This window comes from Phascolarctos cinereus, unplaced genomic scaffold (genome assembly GCF_003287225.1).
Source record: "Phascolarctos cinereus isolate Bilbo 61053 unplaced genomic scaffold, phaCin_HiC Scaffold_4;HRSCAF=312, whole genome shotgun sequence".
In the NCBI taxonomy this organism is placed as follows: Eukaryota; Metazoa; Chordata; class Mammalia; order Diprotodontia; family Phascolarctidae; genus Phascolarctos; species Phascolarctos cinereus.
Window position 1 is genome coordinate 202,855,981 of NW_027555847.1, and position 19,625 is coordinate 202,875,605.

Here is a 19,625-nt window from a genome sequence, read left to right on the forward strand (position 1 = left end):
CGTAGTCCCCCATGGATACATTGCCATAGTGCTAATTTAATATGACATCATATTGAAATTTAAAAAGTACTGAAATAGACTTTCAATATGTTGATGTTTGGTGGGCATAAATAAGATAAAATAGGGGAAAGCTTTTTAAGGTCTTTGGGGGAAAAAAGCCCAACATAAGTTCTCTCTCATTCATATATATACATATATATAAAATTATAATAAATGTTATATATGGTATATGAACATATTATATAATATATAAATATATGTACACGTATGTGTATGTTTGTTATGTTACCGTGCACATTCTCGGAAAAAATGCAGTGTAAATGAACTTTTCTAAAAGCACCATTTTTGTATGTGGCTTCTGGGAGACAGTAAGGGGAGCTGTGATTTAAGGGGTAGTATAACAACAGTTGAATGACAGGACCATTGTAAGGAGAGCATGCGCTATGTTGTAGAATGAAATGTTTCTCCAGAGCCCAAACTAGTTGAGTACTTGCATTCTTTTTTTTTTTTAAAGTTATACACTTATCTATAAAGAAGCTATTAAAAAAGACCTGATGCATGTGCAGGCTAGTCAAAAAATAATACTCCTGACTTTTTAATGTGGTTTAGTATCAGTCTTTATCAAATGGTTACCTTGTCCACTAAAATTATGACTGTGATACAGTCCCTTTGTTTTAAGATTCAGTTAACCATTGGGCTTTCCACTGGAAATAAAGGAAAAATATTTTCATGGTTAAGATCAATGCAAAATCAGAGAGGTAAAGGCCAGTGGGGAAAATAATTTTAAAAATTAGGGGGAAAATCCAATTTATTTTCTGGGGACTTTGCTCATTGCCCACTTCCCCTCCCTTAATGTCATTCCATCTTTTCCCATTTTCAAGGCTTTTAAAATGTTGAATTGTGAATTTTAAAAAAGAATAAAGAAAATTACTATTATACGGTATTCATCCATTGCTGATCAGTTTTCACTCCTCTAAAATAATTTCCATGAACAATGCAAACGGAAGATTTTTAATACAAAATTTTCTTTAGTATCAGATCACTCACTTGCTGCAAAACCTGAATGTTGAGAACAGCTCTATGGAGAAAGAGTAATAGGCATTTCTGCCTCTGGGGGCATTGTCATGTACACTAGAAAGGAAAGAAGCATTCAATTCTTTGTTTGCTATTGGGCTTCCTTAGGACTTTTGATCTAGAGATTGTTGTTATTTTCTTTCTGGCTGTGCCTCAAAGGACTGGAAAGCTGATCCTTGGGTTTATTTTATTTTCATGTTGATGTTTCTTTTGTTCTCAAGTTTTTGCCTGCTTCCCATAAACCTGACAAAAACCTTGGGATGCTGGATTCCTTAAAAATCTTTGCAACTTGCAAAGCTTGCAACATCCTGAATGGTAAAAATTAAATATATTAAAATAAATTTAATTCTATGTTTTAATTATTTAAAAAACTATATTCAGTATACCAAAAGTGATCATTTTTCACACTAACCTCTACTAGACATAATATGTTTGTTTCCAAACCCAAAACATAGTTTAACCTGTAAAGATTCTCTGTGTGTGTGTGTATGTATTTAAGGATGCATATATCTGAGTTTTCCTCAAACTTTCTCTTTTTCCCTATTTCTTTCTCTTGGCTTACAGCAGTTACCTCGTTTTTAAGCTGAAGTACTACCTCCTTAACTTCCTTCTTCTTCTGGGACAGCTCTTGACCAGTTACCTCAAGAAAATCTCTGACTCTTCCTAATCATCTTCATTCTTTCTCTTGTATCTCATTGTCCTCTCTTTCCATTCTCACCTGTTCTCTGTTTTCCCTTCTCTGAATTTCTTTATTCCATTTATAAGCCAGAAAAGCCCAGTTACGATTCATAACTGTAAGCATAATGTTAATGAACAACTAAATTAAAGAAAAAGCCACGTATTTAAGAAGAATTATACAGAATAAAGGACCAGTATTATCAACCACCAAAGTCTTTAAAAGATCCCATTCGTCCCTTTCAGAAGGTCTGGAAAAATCTCTCCTCTCTGTGTCCCTCCCCCCCATCTTTCACCCTACCAGATGAAGACAAGAGTATTAGACCAAGAGTCAAAAACACTGGCTGTGTGACAATGGCTTTAAACCCTAGTTTCCTCCTCAGCAAAACGAAGTCACAGTATAACACAACTATCAAGGTCCTTGTAAAGATCAGATGATATGATATATAAATATTATATATGTATATATGTAATATATGGTGCTTTGCCATTCTTAAAGCACTATATAAATGCTAGTTATTATTATTGTTATCATTATTTCTGTCCTCAAAAACCAGTATTCAAAGGCAATAAAAATAATTTCTTAAGTAACTTTGTTTTATTAGTATTTCTGCTCTGTACATTTGCCATTCATAAGGATTTTAACTATGCTATAGGTTGAATAGACTTGGCTTTGGAAGCTTGGTCTGAGTTCTGAAGAATAGATTTGCAAACAGCTTTTGATAAGAAATTTATTTGTAACTTAGCAATTTTTCTGAGTCTGCAATATATCCTTATTGTAATAGTTGCAAGTTTGATCAACTTTCCAATCACACAGGACTTTACTGGCACTTCCTTCAGCTGGATCTGAACAAAAGGAGTAGTTAATTACATGAATTGTTGGTAAAGTAAATCGTTACTTTGATATAGGCAGATTTGACGGTAGTGAAAAGAGCATTGTGCTGGCTATGGGAAGACCTTCATTCAGATCTTTCTTCTGCTAATGACTAATTTGAGCCAGAGATTTATTTCTCTAAACTGTAGTTTCCAAGGTCTTTTTAAAATCATCTTTGCCTTGATCTATTCATATTTGGTGTGTTTGGGGTGGGGGGGAGGGGGGTGGAGCAGGGAGGAGTTTATTACTTGTTTGGAGGGATAGTAAATAGCTCTTGCAAAGAAAAAAATACCCAAATCTTTAGCATATTTTGGGATTTTATGAATTAAACTGAAAAAGAATTGAAGGTCCATTAAAACACAGGGTCAGCAACACTGAAGAGAAGCTTAAAATATAATTGATGTGTTTTTTAAAAAAATAAAAATACGGAACGTAGATGTTAATATGTGGTTTTCTAAGTCAGTGTGCAGCCTGCAGGGATCCTTACGTACTGTTTAGCAGCCCTCATTTCTGCTTAAATTTGACATCATTAAAGGATTTTTGTTGAACCAGGTCCTTTCATGGGTTTCCCCAAATTTCCCTCCTTTCAGTCCCTGAATCATCGGATTGTTACTACTCTGTGCCTATTGAAATGCCTTAGTTACATTCTGTTTTTGTTGGTGGTGCCTAGTGGTCTCTTTAAATGCAAAATTCCAAACTATTTTCTGCTCCAAAGCTAGTGTATATAGGGGTTTGGTTTTCCTTTCAGGAAAATAAAGAGAAAGAAGTAGAATATTCTGTGATAAACTTGAAACATTGCCCACGTGGCATGACTGAATTTTCTACTTAATAGGGTGACTGAGTGTTTTTATTGCACATTTATTTGTTTATAGCTCTTTAAGGTTTGCAATGCATTTTTTGTTGTGTTTATTTTTAAAAGAACAAGCAAGAGATACATAAAATATATGCCAAAATGAACTCATTTAAATAAATGCATATACAAAGTAAGTAGTTTGTCCCTATGTATGCATATATAATTTTGTTGCTGCTGTTCAGTTGTTTTTCTTTGTGATTCCATTTGGGGTTTTCTTGGTAAAGATACCAGAGTGGTTTGCCATTTCCTTTTCCTGAGTAACTGAGGCAAACAAGATTAAGTGTTTTGCCCAGGGTCACACAGCTACTAAGTGTCTGAGTCCGTATATGAAAGCAGGAAGAGAAGTCTTTCTGACTCCAGGCTCAGTACTCTATCCACTCTGCCATCTAGAGCTTACAGTGTTGCTAGTTATGTAATAGATGTGTAATATAGTAGATAGATATTTGATTTCTTACAGGGGAAAGGAATTTTATATGTAGAGGTGCAGCTTTTTATAATAAAAAATAAAAGAATCATCCACATGTGTATGAAGTAGTTTTGGTATGTAGAACAAGGTTATATTGCACACAAAGTTGCTTCCTTTTATTTACCAAGTGAAACAGCAGAGCTTAAGGGGAATAAATGGTAATTGGTGATCCATAGTACATTCATTAAAATTTCCGATCATACTTGTCCTCAGGTATTTTTCTCAGACTGTTAAATTTCAGCCCTTGGCTAACCTGTGCTCCATAATTTTCTGTAATATCTTGATTGGGCTATAATAGCCCTCCTCCCAGAGAAGAGAAACACTGAGTTGTGTTGAACTGAGCATCTTTAGAGAGTGATTTGACTTATAAATTCTAATTATGTAAGGTTTTTTTTTAAACTTCTGAGATCTCAGAAGGTTTTTTGATTTGGTGAGCTGAATTAGCCCAGCATTTGCCAGTATGTAAAGATCAGGTAACCCACCTTATGAAATTCAGGAGGTTGGGAATCAGACTTTTAGATCTTCAAAGCGACCTTGGAAATCATCTAGCCTAATTGCATATATGACTGTTTCAGATAGATCAACAAACCTTTAGTAAGTTGCTGCTACATGCCATATACTGTGCTGGCTGTTGGGGATACAGAAGTAGACTTGAAATAGTCCCTGCCTTACAGAAACTTAGATCCTATTGGGTTCCTGCCTCCCCACCCCCAGCCCCACTTAATATAGGGAGCTGTCCATGAGGAGGAAATCCCGCTGCTATAGACAGCTGCTCTGCAGTCAGTATACCTAGAGTTGCAAAGGTTGGAAACTTAACCAAGATGACTAAGACAAAATGTGTGTTAGAGGTGAGACACGAGTCCTGGTCTTTTTGACTGAGGCTGGCTTCCTATCTAGTATTCCAGTATTCTATGCTGTGTCTCACCGTGTGTGTGTGTGTGTGTGTGTGTGTGTGTATGTTTGCATATCTGTATATAGATTGTATATGTGTGTGTAGCTGTATATATATTATGCATCTGTATAGGTATAAACTATACACATAATAATTATGAAATAATTGCCCGATATTGCTGAAACCCAGATTTCTGGACTTCTAGTATTCTTTCCATGATACCAACTTGGAAGCACTCAAATCTGACTTAGGCTGAACCTGGATTTGCTCTGGGGAAACTGAGGTCGTGATGATAAAAAGAGAATATTGGTAAGAGAATAGAGGTAGTTTTAAAATGGACATTTAGTTAGAATTGTTGAGGTCAGAGTTGAGAGAGCTGCTTTAGCTGTGAAACAATTCACTTAGACATTCTCTGTAGCCGTTGGTGATGAGTTCAGGGTGGATCCCAAGAATGTTGGGGTGCTGCCTGAAATGAGGAAGAATAGACATGCGCGTCCTAATGTTCTGAAAGAATTCAATCCGACAGTCTCCAAGTTAAAGAAAGGCATTTATTGGGGTGATGCATCCAAGCCTGCTCCCTGTGAGGCAGAGCCCCAATGGGTTCTACTCCACATGGGAAGTAGAGCATAGGCCACAGGCCTTGCTCCCCTAAGGGAGCAATGTGACTCCTGCTTCCTGTAGGAGGCAAAGGTGGTTAACTCGGTCAAAGGAATGGTTTAAATACAATTTTATGGAATGAGGGAAGGGGACAAGAGAATGGGAGGAATAAGCCTGGCTCCAAAATGCCTGGAATATCAGGTAGTCCAGAGGTGATAAGCAAAGAGAACAGGAAAGGGTAGAGGAAGTTATTCTGGAATTGAGGGTGCTTTGTGAAAGCACTCAGATAAGTTCCCAAGTGGGGGCTTCAATGCATAGTGTTTGATCACTTTTCTGGCTGGTCACATCCTGCAACTTATCTCCTATCTCGCGTCCTGCTTGTTCCATCTGCCTTAAGCACTCTTTTCTACCTCATCAGAATCACCTTGCTCTCTTGAGCTAAGTAACTCAAAAGCATTTTTAATCATCATTTAAATTCTTCTGTAGTATAATTCCTCATCCAGATTTAGGAATTTACTAAGGAACAAAATCTAAATTTTAAGACCTGTCTTAGGATAGATTTCTATCATTTTGGTTGTTGGGTACAATAAAATTAATTGTGTTTGTAACTTAAACTCAAATGTAATGAGTTTGTAATTCATAGGTGTGGATTTAGTCCAGTAACCTGGTCATAAATTCCAAAGCACAGAATGTACAGAAACAGGGTATTTACCCTTTTATACAAAGTACTGAAGGTTCAATCTCTCAGTCTTTCTTAATGACTCTGTCCTGGGAATGAGTTCATCATTACCAGTCATATTTTTCAGCCAGACACAAAGCTTCTTGAAAGACAAACACTCTACATGAGAGATGTTAGCAGTGTCTCCCATGAGTGATTGTGGCTTGCTTCATCTATGAGCGTGATTTAGGTGAGACCCAAGATTAGAATGAGGAAGAATTTTGTCCCAGTTAAGGATTTTTTAAGGATTTAAGCTTAAGAATCTTATTTCCCTAAATATTTTACCTCAGTATTTTACCAGTTTATGTAATTGTTATAAGGTTACTACCTTGCCAACCTTGACAAAGATAGAGCACCTACAAATTCCACTGTCCAGGGGATGCATAGATTCAAGCTGGATTTGTCATTGCTGTAAACCAGGAAGACACATTAAGCAAAACTAAAAGACTGAAAATAGTGGTGTCTGCCTAAAGCCCTACTTTTTCTTTTGGCGTAGTTAATAGTTTAAAAATTAAAACTCAACACTGTAAAACCCTTTGTGAGGGGGATGATGTGTTTAATTTATTGTAAGATTATTTGAAAAGTGTTGGCAACAGATTAGTCATAGTTGGAACCTCATCTTTAAGCTTTTAGTTCTTCTATGCATATTGTCTTGGGAGTCGATTTAATGCTTTGTTTTAAAATAGAAACAGTCAAGGTCAGCTCTTCATTTTGGGATCTTAACAGATCTGATGCTAGAAAAGACTTTAAAGGATCTTGGGTTCAAACTCCTCCTTGTGATCCAGTAAGATTAAGTGACTTGTTTGAGGGAATGGAAGTAATCATTGTCAAAGTAAGGACCTGAACCAAGGTCTGGCAACTCCAACTTGAGCTTTCTTTCTGATGACATCATGTGTGCGTGTTGGATGACATGCTTATGGAATGGGGGATGCTTATATTTAGAAAAGACACAGAACTTCGGGAAACAGCTAACATGTTGGATGACATAATCAGAGGAGCAATGGGCTTAATGTTAAGATGAATAATAACAATGAGAGAGAGAAGACTAAATAGCTTTTGGGTTCTCTTCCAAGTTCTGAATTTCTATGCTTCAACTTCTAGATAGAAATTAGACTCTACTTATCCTTTAAACATTATACACACCAAAGAACTAAGTCTGGATTTGATTATTTTGATAGCTCTAGGACAATAAAGTAGATTGACCATGAGATAGCTGTTGAATGAATTTGCGTCTTAGTAATGCCCTTGCATTATTTTTATGGGCTGCTTCTAGGAATTTTTTAAAAGAAGTATTCAAATGGAATTTTAAAATGCCTAATGCATATAAGGTTCTGTAGATTGTCAGCTTATCAATTTATTTGATGTATCTTGACCAACTCAATTTTGTATCGTTAAAAAGTTCTGAGGAAAAATTAGCTTCTCTGTTTAATATTTAAATTATGAGATATCATAGGATTACATATCACAGGCTTGGAACTGAAAGGACACGGCTCACAAGGAAGTAAGGATATTTTATAATGTCTCCTCCCCCACTGTTCTCCAGGGGAGACTTTGATTCTTGCCAAGGGATAACAGTGTGTTGGGGCCAGAGGCTGGTTGCTCTTTTCTTCTCAGAGGGAGGGGGTACCAGGCTAGAATTACATCTCTTTGTTCCCTTAAATATTATTATTCTAGGAGAAGTAATTTTCTAATTATTTCTGAAAACTCCTGATCATTATTCCTTAACAAGAAAAGGGGGCCCCAAGCTGTAGATACAAGACTTGACTCCTTTCTCACCAGATGCCAGTTCTGTGATGAACATACATAGCAAATAACAAATAAACGCATTTATTCTAGTCAAGAGCAAAACAGAAATAAGAGAAAGCATACATAAAATATGTACTAGATAATATAGGTTAAATGAGTTCTCCCATTGGAATAACTCAAGTGAACCAAGAGTGAATCCCAGATGTCACCCAAGGGGAAAATACCTGGAGTCTCTAGTGTAGTAAGTGGGGGGGTGGGGGTGGGGATAGGGGAATTATAGAGATTGCCAGCTTCTCTACATGTCATCTTCTTTCCAGAGTCTTTCTTTTTTCATGGACCTGTTGGAATTTGTGCATCTTCTCTCTTGCTCTCACCATTTCATACAGGTACAGGGTATTGAGTAATCATTCTCCACCAATGAGGAGAGCGTCCCATAAAAGTGGCCCTTTGAGACTCAGATTACATATATAATGAAATGAAATTTAAAAGGGATATATATATATATATAACAACATGTACATATATATATATGTATATTATATCTTATACTTTGGTTCAGAAAATCGACTTACAAGTAAAATATAGGAAAGTTATGATTTTGTTTGGAGAAAGATCATGACATATGATAATAGCACCTAAAAACTTGAAAGCAATTTTAAGATGCTTTTGGAGGGTTGTGGTGTCCCAGAACATGGAGGTAATAGTCCTTCTGGACTCTTCTGACTTGGTCAGACTATCAGAATGTGGTGGGCCTTTGGGAAGGAGGTTGATAGGTCGAAATGTCCAGGGGAGGGCAACCAGGAGAGCCAAGGGCCTTGAGTCCATGCCATATAAGGATCTCATAAAGGAAATGGCAATTTTAGCCTGAAGAAGATAACTTAGGGGAAACATGATAACTGTCTTCAAGTACTTCAAGAACTATAATGCCAAAGAGGGATTAGATTTACCCCATTTCGCCCTAGACAGCAGAATTAGGAATGATGCACAGAAGTTGCAAAGAAGCAGATTTAGGCTTTTTGTCAAGAAAACTTTCCTAACAATTTTTGTCCAATTCTTTTCAGTCACATCTGCCTCTTTGTGACCCCGTTTGGGGTTTTCTTGGCAATGACGCTGGAGTGGTTTGCCATTCCTTCTACAGCTCACTTGGAGATGAGGAAGCTGAAGTAAACAGGGTTAAGTGACTTGCCCAGAGTCACACAGCAAGTTAAGTGTCTGAGGTGGAATTTGAACTCGGGTCTTCTTGACTCTAGGCCCTCCCGTCTATCCACTGTGCCGCCTAGGTGCCCTCCTAACAACTGATGCAATGCAAAAATGGAATGGATTTCCCCTTTATTGGAAGACTTTAAGCAAAGGTTAGATGATTTATCAAATATGTTAGAGTAGAGGGTATTTTTCATGTGCGTGTTTGCCTAGATGACTGTTTAGGTCCTTTCTGGTTCTAAAATTCTGTGATTCTGTAAGTGGATAGGTAATGTCAGTTGAGGTGCTGACATGGTGTAGGCAGCTCCATCAGGTGTAGACATACCATATAATCACTGCCAGTCCAGTGTTATTTTCATAACACTATGCTGCAGCAAATTGTTTAAAGCATAAAAAATGTTTTTTGGAAGGTTAACATTTTAAGGAATTCTGATGAATCGTTTGTGAAACAGGCCTCTCCAACTGATCTAAATTTAAGTTTAGATATTCAAATATGTTAGCTTCCCAATCGGTAATCCCAAACAGCTGAGGAGCTGTTAAATTGCCACAACTTGCTTCTTTTTGCAATTTTTTAACATTTATTTTTAAAAGAAAAGCAGCAGCAGAAACAGATAATGGAATTTTGTATTTAAATGTAGATTAAGCTCAGCCTGCTATAGGTGTGTCAGAATATTTGTTTACAAGAACAACTCTGAAGTGCTGTAGGAGGTTAAACCATCTTTGGTATCAGTCTGGCTGAATTCTGCTCTAAGTGATTTTAGTAGTTTCTGTCCAAGTGTTTGAATATTTGCTGTCCGTGTGTGATATATATAGCAACTCTCAGTTGAATGAAATGCACCATTCTTCAAAGTTCTAGATGTTGCAACAGTTGACAAATGTATTACACTTTATATGTATAGTTACTGCAAGATACAGAGGAAAACCAGGCTAAGATTAAGGCTGCTATGTGTCACACACATAGCTATTTAGATATAGTGTGCCCAGAAATCAAGCCCTATTAGTCTGGGAGGTGGCATGGTAGGTATGGTGGAAAGATCATTGGCTCTAGAGTCAGAAGAACCGTTTTCAAATTCTACATTGATGCTTATTTCTTATGTGACCGTGGCAAGACATTTAACTTATTGGGGCCTTAGTTTTCTCATCTGTAAAACGAGAAGAGTTGATGACAAATGGCCTCTGAGGTCCCTTCCAGCACTAAATTTTTTATCTATAGTCTGAGGCTTGTAAGGGGAAAGTGTTCTCCTGGGGAATGTATCTAAGTAAAATTGCTGATATAAACAGGATGTGATTAGTTTAGGATTTAAAATCTTTATCTCCACATTCTGCTAACATAGTATTTCATTATGCGTATCAATGTAACCTAACCTTTACACTTTTTAAGAGAAGTTGACTGTAGTAACAGATGTTTATCCAATTGGTAGGACAGTTTACCTAGAAAGAATGGTGATAGTCTAAATGTAAACATTCAAAATGATAAATATTGATTGATATTACATTTCTTCCTGAGACTAAAAAAATCTCAAAGGTTGTTTTTGTATATTACCTGCATTATTGAAGCATAAGCATGCAAAATTGTAGCATCTGTAGAAAATGTTTTCATTGAATTATTATTTTATATTTTCTGTATTTCTTCAGATGTGAGCAGATCTCCATACATTCAAGTCTACTATATGTGACTCCTTCTCTTGGGAATTGATGATGCTTCTACAATTACTGAATTCACAGTGTGCTTGCTTACTTAGTTTTCATCTTTGCTCTGTCTTACCTATTTTCACTCTTCTAGTGATTAAATGTTTGCCATTAACTTGGTCACCCATGTGAGAAAACTCACTGTCATCACTGATTCTTTCCTCTCAAGTCCTGTCAGTTCTGCCTTACCAATGCCTCACATCATCGTCATAGAATTTTTAAGTTTTACAAAGAACTTTACATAAGCATTAGATCCTCGTAACACTTCTGTGTGGTTGTTCTGTTCATCATCTTCATTTCACAAATGAAGATACTGAGTCTAAGAAGTTAAGTGACTGACCCAGAGTCAAACAACTAGTAAGTATCTGAGGCAGTACTCAAACTCAGAACTTTGTGATTGTGAGCTTAATATGATGGTGGACTATGCCGTCTAGCCATTCCTCTTTTTCTTTACTCTAGTAAAGGCCTAGGGCAGCTAGGTGGCATAGTGGATAGAGCAGCAGGCCTGGAGTTAGGAAGACCTGAGTTCAAATCCAACTCAGACACTTACTAGCTGTGTGACCCTGGGCAAGTCACTTCACCCTGTTTGTCTCAGTTTCATCATCTGTAAAGTGAGCTGGAGAAGGAAATGTTGGCAAACCACTTTAGTATCTTTGCCAAGAAACCCCAAATGGGATCAACAAGAGTTGGATACAACTAAAATATGATTGAACAGTAAAGGCTTTCAGTCTTTCTTGCCTGTACTCATTGTAATAGCTTTCTGACTAGTCTTCCTGCTTCTGTCTTCTACCTTCTCTAATCCACAAGTCACACCATTGTCGATTGTGTGTTCCTTTTGTGAAGGTCTAACTAATCACTGCAGTGTAGAGCAAAAAGCCTACTGAAATAAAGACCTTAGCCTACCATTCAAGTCCTTCCACAGCTACCCTGCACCCAAACTTTGTATCCCATGAGTACATCTTGCACAGCCTCACCTCCACACTTTTGCTTATATTATCTCCTGTGCTCTGCCTAGAGTATTCTTTCCTTCCCTTGGTTTTTTTTTTTTTTTGGTTGAATTTTTACGTGTTCTTGAAATGCTACTTTCTTCATGATGCTTTGCCTGATTCTCAAGTCATCTTTCCTCTCTGACTTCACCTTGCACTTTGTTGGGTTACTTTCCAGTGCCCTTATCATGAAATGTATATTTGTCTGCATTTGTTTTCTTCCTCTATACAACTTCACTTAGTAATCTATTCAGCTACCATGGATTTAGTTACTGTTTCTATACTGATCCCCGAATCTCCCCGCTGACCTCCAGTCTCACACTTCCAACTGCCTTTCAGACATGTCAAATTGGATGTCCAGTAGACATCTTAAACTCAGTATATCCAAAACGGAACTCATTCTCTTTCTCCCTAACCCTCCCCAGCACCTCCACCCCCACCTTCTCTATTACTGTAGAGGACATCATCATCATCCTCACCAGTCCCTCAGGCTCAAGACCTAGGAGTCATCCTACATCCCTCACATCCCATATTTAAGCTGTTGCCAAAGCCTGTTGATTTCTCCTTTGTGAGTAAGTCCCCTTCTCTCTTCTGACAGTGCCAACTCTCTAGTGGAGACCCTCATCACCTCATGCCTCGATGATTGCAATGGCTTGCTGGTGGGTCAGCCAGACTCAAGTCTCTCTCAGCGTCCTCCATGTAGCCACCAAAGCACTTTTCCTAAAGTGAAGGTCTGACTGTGTGACTCTCCTACTCAGTAAACTCCAGTGATTTCCTGTTGCCTCCAACAGTAAATGCAAAATGCCCCGTTTGGCGTTGAAAGCCTTTCATAACCTAGCTGCTCCCCCCCACCCACTCCAGTCTACACCTTACTTGCTGACCTGAACTCTTCCATCTGTCCTCTTGGTTGTTCCACAAAGAAAATACTCCCATCTCTTACCTCTCCAGGCATTCTCTCTGGCTGTCTCTCATAGAATATTCTCCCTTCTCCACTCTGAACTCCTTGGCTTCCTTTAATCTCCTAATAAGGTCTCGCCTTGTACAGGAAGCTTACCCCAGCCCCTTCTAAATTGAGTGCCTTCTCTCTGTATGTGTTTGCATGTTGTCTCCCCAATTGGATTGTAAGCTCCTTGTGGGCAAGGACTTGTCCTTTGCCTCTTTTTGTATTCCCAACCCTAGCAGAGTGCCTGGCACATAGTAGGCACTTGATAAATGTTGATTGGTTGATTGTATTTTACCCACTTACTAGACTCTAAGCTCTAGGAAAATACAGATTAGTCACTTACTAGGGATGTATGGGGGTGTTCTGGAAGACTAGCTCAGTAAGGGCTTGCTGAGCCCTTTTCAGAGCTGTTGTGTCTACCTGGCACTCAGCGCTGAAATGACTGAACAACAAAAGGAATATGTGGGGGAAAGGGTGTAAGCAAGGTGTTATACGAGTGGAAAGGGAGGAAGGGGGCTAGATTGTGAAGGGCTTTGAATGCAATAAAGAGGATTTTATATTTGATCTTTTAGGCAATAGGGAGCCACTGGAGTTTTTGTTGTTGTTATACAGACCTGTACTTTAGGAAGGGCAACTTTACAGCTAGGTAGAGGATGAAATGGAGTGCTCAGTAAATGTTTGTTGAATGAATAATAGTGTGAAATTCTTTGTAACAGTTTTTTTCCTGAGCACTAATCTTATCAGCTATCATGTCAGGCTTTTAAAATATATATTTATATAGGAGATCACCATCTGAGTGCTGCAGTGTTCCAACCTATATGTAATATGCATCTATGTTAATGTGAGTTCTAGTGTGCCATAGCTCCCCCTTAATTTTTTTGAAATTCTCCTGATGTTATGACAGAGCAAATAAATTGGTATTTGGTATTTTCAACTGTGTATTATCTAGGAATACCATGCTTTATATAATAAGCCATTTGGAAATTTCTGTTTGTATTTTCAATATGCCAAGAAGATCATTAATTTTAAAGGCATTGGTTGAATCTCGTTGTTAAAGAAGAAATCATTTCTGAAGTATGTTTTAGTCATGTAACTATTATAAGCTCTGGTGATCTTTATCCAAGCTCTCATTGTGTAGCTTTGCCCAGCATAAGGCTAAATCTCCACGCGCCGCGCCCCCCCCCCCCCCCCGCTCCAGAGGTATTCATGAAGGGTTGAAATTATTTTTTTTATGGATTTTTTAAAAAATTGAACTTAAACACACATACACAAAAAGCATTTCCATAAATATAGTAGAATGCAAAAAGATGATTCTGTATGGAACTGTATCTACATTTCATGGCATTTAGCTAGCACACCACACAGAACATTAGACAGAGTCAGAAAGGCCTTATTTCAAAACCTATCTCACCTCCTCAGTTTCCTCTTCTGAAAAGTGGGTATGATGATACCACCTACCTCACGGGGTTGTTCAGCACAAAACTTGAGTTTTAAAGGCAAACTAACTTGTTGACTGACTAGTCTTTGTTTTCCTAGAGCTTAGAGTCTAGTAAATAGATAAAACACAATCCATCGACATTTATTAAGTGCCTACTATGTACCAGCCTCTATGCTAAGGCTAGGGATACAAAACGAGACAGTCCCTGCCCTCAAGGAGCTTACAATCTAATGGGAGAGAAAACATAAAAATTTGCAGTGAATGCACAGGGCGCTATTTACAGCAAACAGTAGGGTGAACAAGACCAGAGAAGCACCAGGTGGGATACCAACCACTCCACAAACTTGCACAAATCGGCCTCTCATTTTTTTCTCTAATGAGCATAGCCATGCATATGCAAGGTTGCCAACACATCACAAAAGTTAAATGTCGAGGATTGAATGTATTTGTACTCATATGTCATCATTTTTAATCAGTTCCAGGTGTCTTCCTGCCTTCTCAAAAGAGACATATGAAATGCACATTTAGAGAGAAGTTATTTTTATCACCAAACACGTATTTTAGAAATAAATTTATTAGGTGTCCATGTACCATCCAAGTACTATCAGTATTTGTCTTCCATTTCTAAATACTATTGAAATGTGGGGGGGGGCAGTGGATAGAGCACCAGCCCTGGAGTCAGGAGCACCTGAGTTCAAATGTGATCTCAGACCAGATACTTGACACTTACAAGCTTTGTGACCCTGGGCAAGTCACTTAACCCCAATTGCCTCACCAAAAAAAAAGAAAAAAGATAAGGGCAGTTTTCAACAAAAACTTTTCTTTAGGCTACTGTGGTTTAATTAGAAATAAATCTTTTTTAAGTTGTCATACCTCTTAAATAATTAAAAATAAAAACAAGGGATACATTTATTTTATCCCAGAAGAAAACACTGTTTTGTTGTTGAAGGTGACTGGGGGGTGGGGCGGAGAAGGTCTGCTCGTGCATTCATAATTGGGTATTTGACCTTAGAGTATTTCTCAAGGTGGTATGTTTCATGACTGCACTGTGACCGGCTCACACTGGGAATGAAATTTAGTTGCACTTGGTCTGGCAAAAGTGAACTTGGATCTTCAATCACAACCAATCTTTTCTTATCTTGGTAATTATTGCCAATTTTATGAACTTTCTAGTGAAACAAAGTAGCTTATCAGTTAAAGGACACAGGCACTTTAATTTCAAATCAACTTTCACAAAGTGTTTTTCTTCCTTTGTATGTCTGTCTGTCTTTTTTTGTTTAAACAGGGTTTTTTTTGTCCTCCTCTTCTTAAAGGGCTTTTGTTTTCAGCTAATTCTGTGAACTTGGATTTATATTAAAATCAAATCCCCGTGACTCTTCTTCCATATGTAAAACAAAATAAGAAAGAGGCTTTCCAGAAAAAGCCTTGAAGGTTATCTGTCAGTGTCAATACTTGTACTTGTATTATTATCATTGGCCTTTTTAAAGGTCTGTAAACCACTTCAGGAAAATTTATATAGGAGTATATGGAGTTGACCTGTTACATTATCAATTGAATTAAAAGGTGCTTTTTGAGTCACAGTCTGATAAAATGTTAACTGACCATTAGTAGCTGTTTAAAAATAAACACCTTCTCCTTCCTTTTCATTTGCCCTTGAAGGCTCTCTAACATGGTTCCAGCTTGCACCTTTGAACTGGAGAGGTCTGGTCAGCTTACATTGCTTTCTTTCTGGCTTATTGCAGCAGAATCGGGAGCTACTTTCACACACCAAAAACTAAGCAGCTCAGTTCCCACTTTTTTTTGCTTTCTACTCTGTGACCTGGGACTCAAGCAGCTACAGGCTTATTGCATGCCTGCCCTATTGTTTATGAAGACAAATACAGAAGAAAGGGGAAAGGAAAGAGACCTATGTGGATTGTTAGTAATAAGACATGTGTCTCAAGAGCAGGTTGTAACCAAAAGGCAGAGTAATAAGGTCATGATTTCTACTTGGATGCTGTTCTCTTTCTTTTTGGTAGGTCTCTCTCTTTTTTTTTTTAACTGTTTTAGTTTGAAGTTTGGAAACTAGGAAAATGATTTACATCTTCTGAAATTCAGACCCAGCCATGTTATTAAGACAGTTCGTTTTGTTGTTTAGGGAGATTATATTTGTCAAACTAAGGTGTTGTCATGCCTCGGAGATAAATTTCCTTGCCTTTCTATTAATACAAATCTTTGTATTCAGGAAGATAGCTGTTATTTGTGTAATATGTTTTTCTTTAGTAGGGCTAAACTCGATGATCTTAAATCAGATAAAAATGCTAGGTTAGCTCTAACTTTCGATTTTGTTGTTGTAAATTATTTGTTTTCTAAGTAATGATGGTTATTATCCTGCTGCATTGGTATCTTTTAGTTACCTAACACTTTTCTTCTAGGAAGAATCAAATCTCTTTAACTTTTATGATTTAAAGTTAGTTTTGATAAGCCAGGTAACTTTCATTTGTTGATGAAGTAGTTAATAATATTTATAGATCTAATTCTAAAAATTGGCCAAACATAGTTTATATAGATATATACACATATGGATATGTTGTATAGTCCTAGATTTGGAGTCAGAGTAGCTCTATTTAAATCCTTTCTCTGCTTATTACCTGTGTGACCTTGGGAAAATCATTTAATCCTTTGGGGCCTGTTTTCTCACTATAAAATGAGGGATTTCAATGAGGTGACCTCTAAGATCTCTTCCTGATCTAAATGTCTGATCTGATGTATGTTGTTAAATATATTCTGGAGTACATGATAAAATTTAATCAAGAAGTTTACCTGCTGACCTTGAAAATATTGGAACATGTATGTGTGTACAGATGTAAGAATGGCCTCAGGTTTGAAAATGAGTAGATTAATTCCCTTTCAGAAACTTTATATAGGCCAACATTCTTAACTGTGGGTGGTTAGAAAAAAATCTACATATAGCGTCATAGACTGAAATCTGTAAATAAGCTAAGAGTAAGTTACTTGCCCAAAGTCACATGGGTAATAAGCAGCACAGCTGAGATTCAAATCAGGATCCTCTGACTCCAAATTGATCACTATTTTCACTGTCCCATTCTGGTTTTTATTCCTATCTGTTCTGTCCTCTTAGCACACATATGAACATCCTGTTGTGAGTGATGGTTATGATCCTGTTTTGGCAAAACAGTGTGACATACGTGTTGAGTCTGAATTGAATGGCAACATTGCAGGTGTTTAGGTGGGGTCTGTTTGGTCATTTCAGTCGTGACCCCATTTGGGATATTCTTGGCAGAGGTACTGGAGTGGTTTGCCATTTCCTTCTCTAGATCATTTTGCACATGAGGAAACTGAGGCAAACAGGGTTGTGATGTGAACCCCAAATTATTTATTCTAAGAGACAAACGAAATTGGGTGTGTGTATCCACAGTTTAATTTCTCTCAAGCTGGCTTTATATGCATTGCATGGGAGTTCAATCCAAAACTGGGCCCCCTTAAGGGGGCCAGTTGAGGAGAAGTGGCTTAGTTTGGGATTTGGAGGTACAACCTTATATGCCCTTCAAAGAGTAGGTATTCCCAAGAGGTACTGATCAACCATGGTTGATATACCAGGAGGTGGGTCATATTATAATGAGGTGTTGAGTACGTGCTTTACATCACTTAGTCCATCTGGGCCCATATCGATGTTGTCCCCATCAAAGGAAATACCACCTCCAGTCTTGGGAGTCTGTCTCCACCCAAACCTGAGTAGGATAAAATCAATTCAGGCCTGGGTTGGAGTTTGATCAGGATAAGAAGATGCAGTGCAATCTCATTATCAGAGATATCCTTCTGAAGAATTTTGGTAAGAAGGCTGGCATGGGGGAAGCTCTGAGTCTCCAAGACACAGATTACCAAGAGAAATCATTTTGCACAGTGAGTTTACAGCTAGTAAGTGTCTTCTGATCTTTTCAGGTTCGTAACCTTGGAGTCATCTTCTCCTCTCTCTTCTTCTTATGGCCCCAATCATTTGCCAGGTTCTGTTGCTTCTTCTTCCACATAGCTTATCTCCAACCTTGACTTAACATCATAACCAACCTAATTCTTCAACCCATCCTCTACAAAGCTGTCAAATATTCCTAAAGCATAGATTTGAGTATGCCCAAGAAACTAGGTTAAAACACAAACTTCTTTCACAGTTTAGACCCTTCACACTGTAACTCCAACCTGTCTTCCATGCTAACTACACGTTTCTCACCCCTTCACACGCGCCATCTTCCAGCCAAACTGGGCTTATTCTATATATACACAACATTCCATTTTCCATCTCTGATTTTGCATAAGATATTCCTCTTGCTTGGAATGCCGTGCTTCCTCATCCCCTGCCTCTTGACACCCCCAGCACGTTTCAAGGCTAAACTCAGAAAAGAGGCCTTTCCTGGTTCCCCAGTTGTTGGTGCCCACCCTCAATTAGTATGTAATTAGTATAGATTTTGAGTTTATTCATCTGTATACATATTGTATTTTCTTCTCTCTTTAGATTACAAGCTTCTTGAAAGAAAGAACTACTGTTGGGGCAGCTAGGTGGTGCAGTGGATAGAGCACCGGCCCTGGAGTCAGGAGGACCTGAATTTAAATCTGGCTTCAGACACATAACACTTACCAGCTGTGTGACCCTGGGCAAGTCACTTAACCCCATTGCCTAGCTAAAGGAAGGAAGGAAGAAGTATTTTTAAAAGTTTGTCTTTATTTTCTCAGGGCCTAGCACACAGTAGTTGCAGATGGAATTGAATTGAAAGGTATCCATGAAAAAGCAGAGTAGAATAGTAAAAAGAATAGTTAGATTGATGTGTATTTAGCAGGCCTGGATTTGAATTATAACTACTTAATATATGTGTAACCTTGGACAAATCACTTCGTTTGGGCCCCAGATTGTTCTCATACAGAAAGAGGAATTGGCTTAGATTTCTAAGGACCCTTCCTGCTTTAAATCCTAGAATTGCACGTTTAACCAGGTTGAAAACTGGCACCTCTTATATTACAGGGCTATGTCTTCTTAAGCAAGGTTACATTTTTTTTTCTGTTATAAGAAAGGCTTCCTCTCCACTAAGAAATGAGAAAATACATCATCTTAGAAGGGGTAGATTACTGGTGTGGAACATTGTGTATGTGATCAAACTCAGATGGCGTGTTATTTTGCTGAGCTGCTTTTAAAAAATGTTTGTTATAAGAGATGTCTTGGGAAATAAGAGAGGAAAGAGGGATGAATTTTGGAAGTGAAAAACAAAGGATCGGCACAAATTAATTTTTAAAAAGCTAGAAAGCAGTAAAACCAGGAGACCTAAATTCCAGCTGTGGTTCTACTGGCTATCTTTGCAGTAGGTAGAGCAAAGTCAAAAAAATCTGAGTTCAAATCCAGACTCAGACACATAGTAGCTGGGTAACTCCAGACAAGTCAGTTAACCCCTATTTGCCTCAGTTCCTCATCTGTAAAATGGGGACACACT

General features: G+C 37.9%; 1 protein-coding gene across 5 annotated transcripts in view; it reads left to right on the forward strand.

Moving 5' to 3' along the window:
• Positions 1 to 19,625, forward strand: part of LOC110198225 (PALM2-AKAP2 fusion protein) — a 267,027-nt gene that overhangs the window by 136,545 nt on the left and 110,857 nt on the right. For 2 of the 5 annotated variants that reach the window (XM_078152850.1, XM_078152852.1), the window contains exon 1: positions 16,062 to 16,165. The exons of 2 other annotated variants lie outside the window; for them this stretch is intronic. In XM_078152850.1, the coding sequence (XP_078008976.1) occupies positions 16,130 to 16,165 (36 nt within the window). In that variant the 5' untranslated portion in view covers positions 16,062 to 16,129. Of the gene's footprint in view, positions 1 to 16,061; positions 16,166 to 19,625 lie in introns of those variants that run through there. One more of the 5 variants, XM_078152849.1, reaches the window with a different exon arrangement.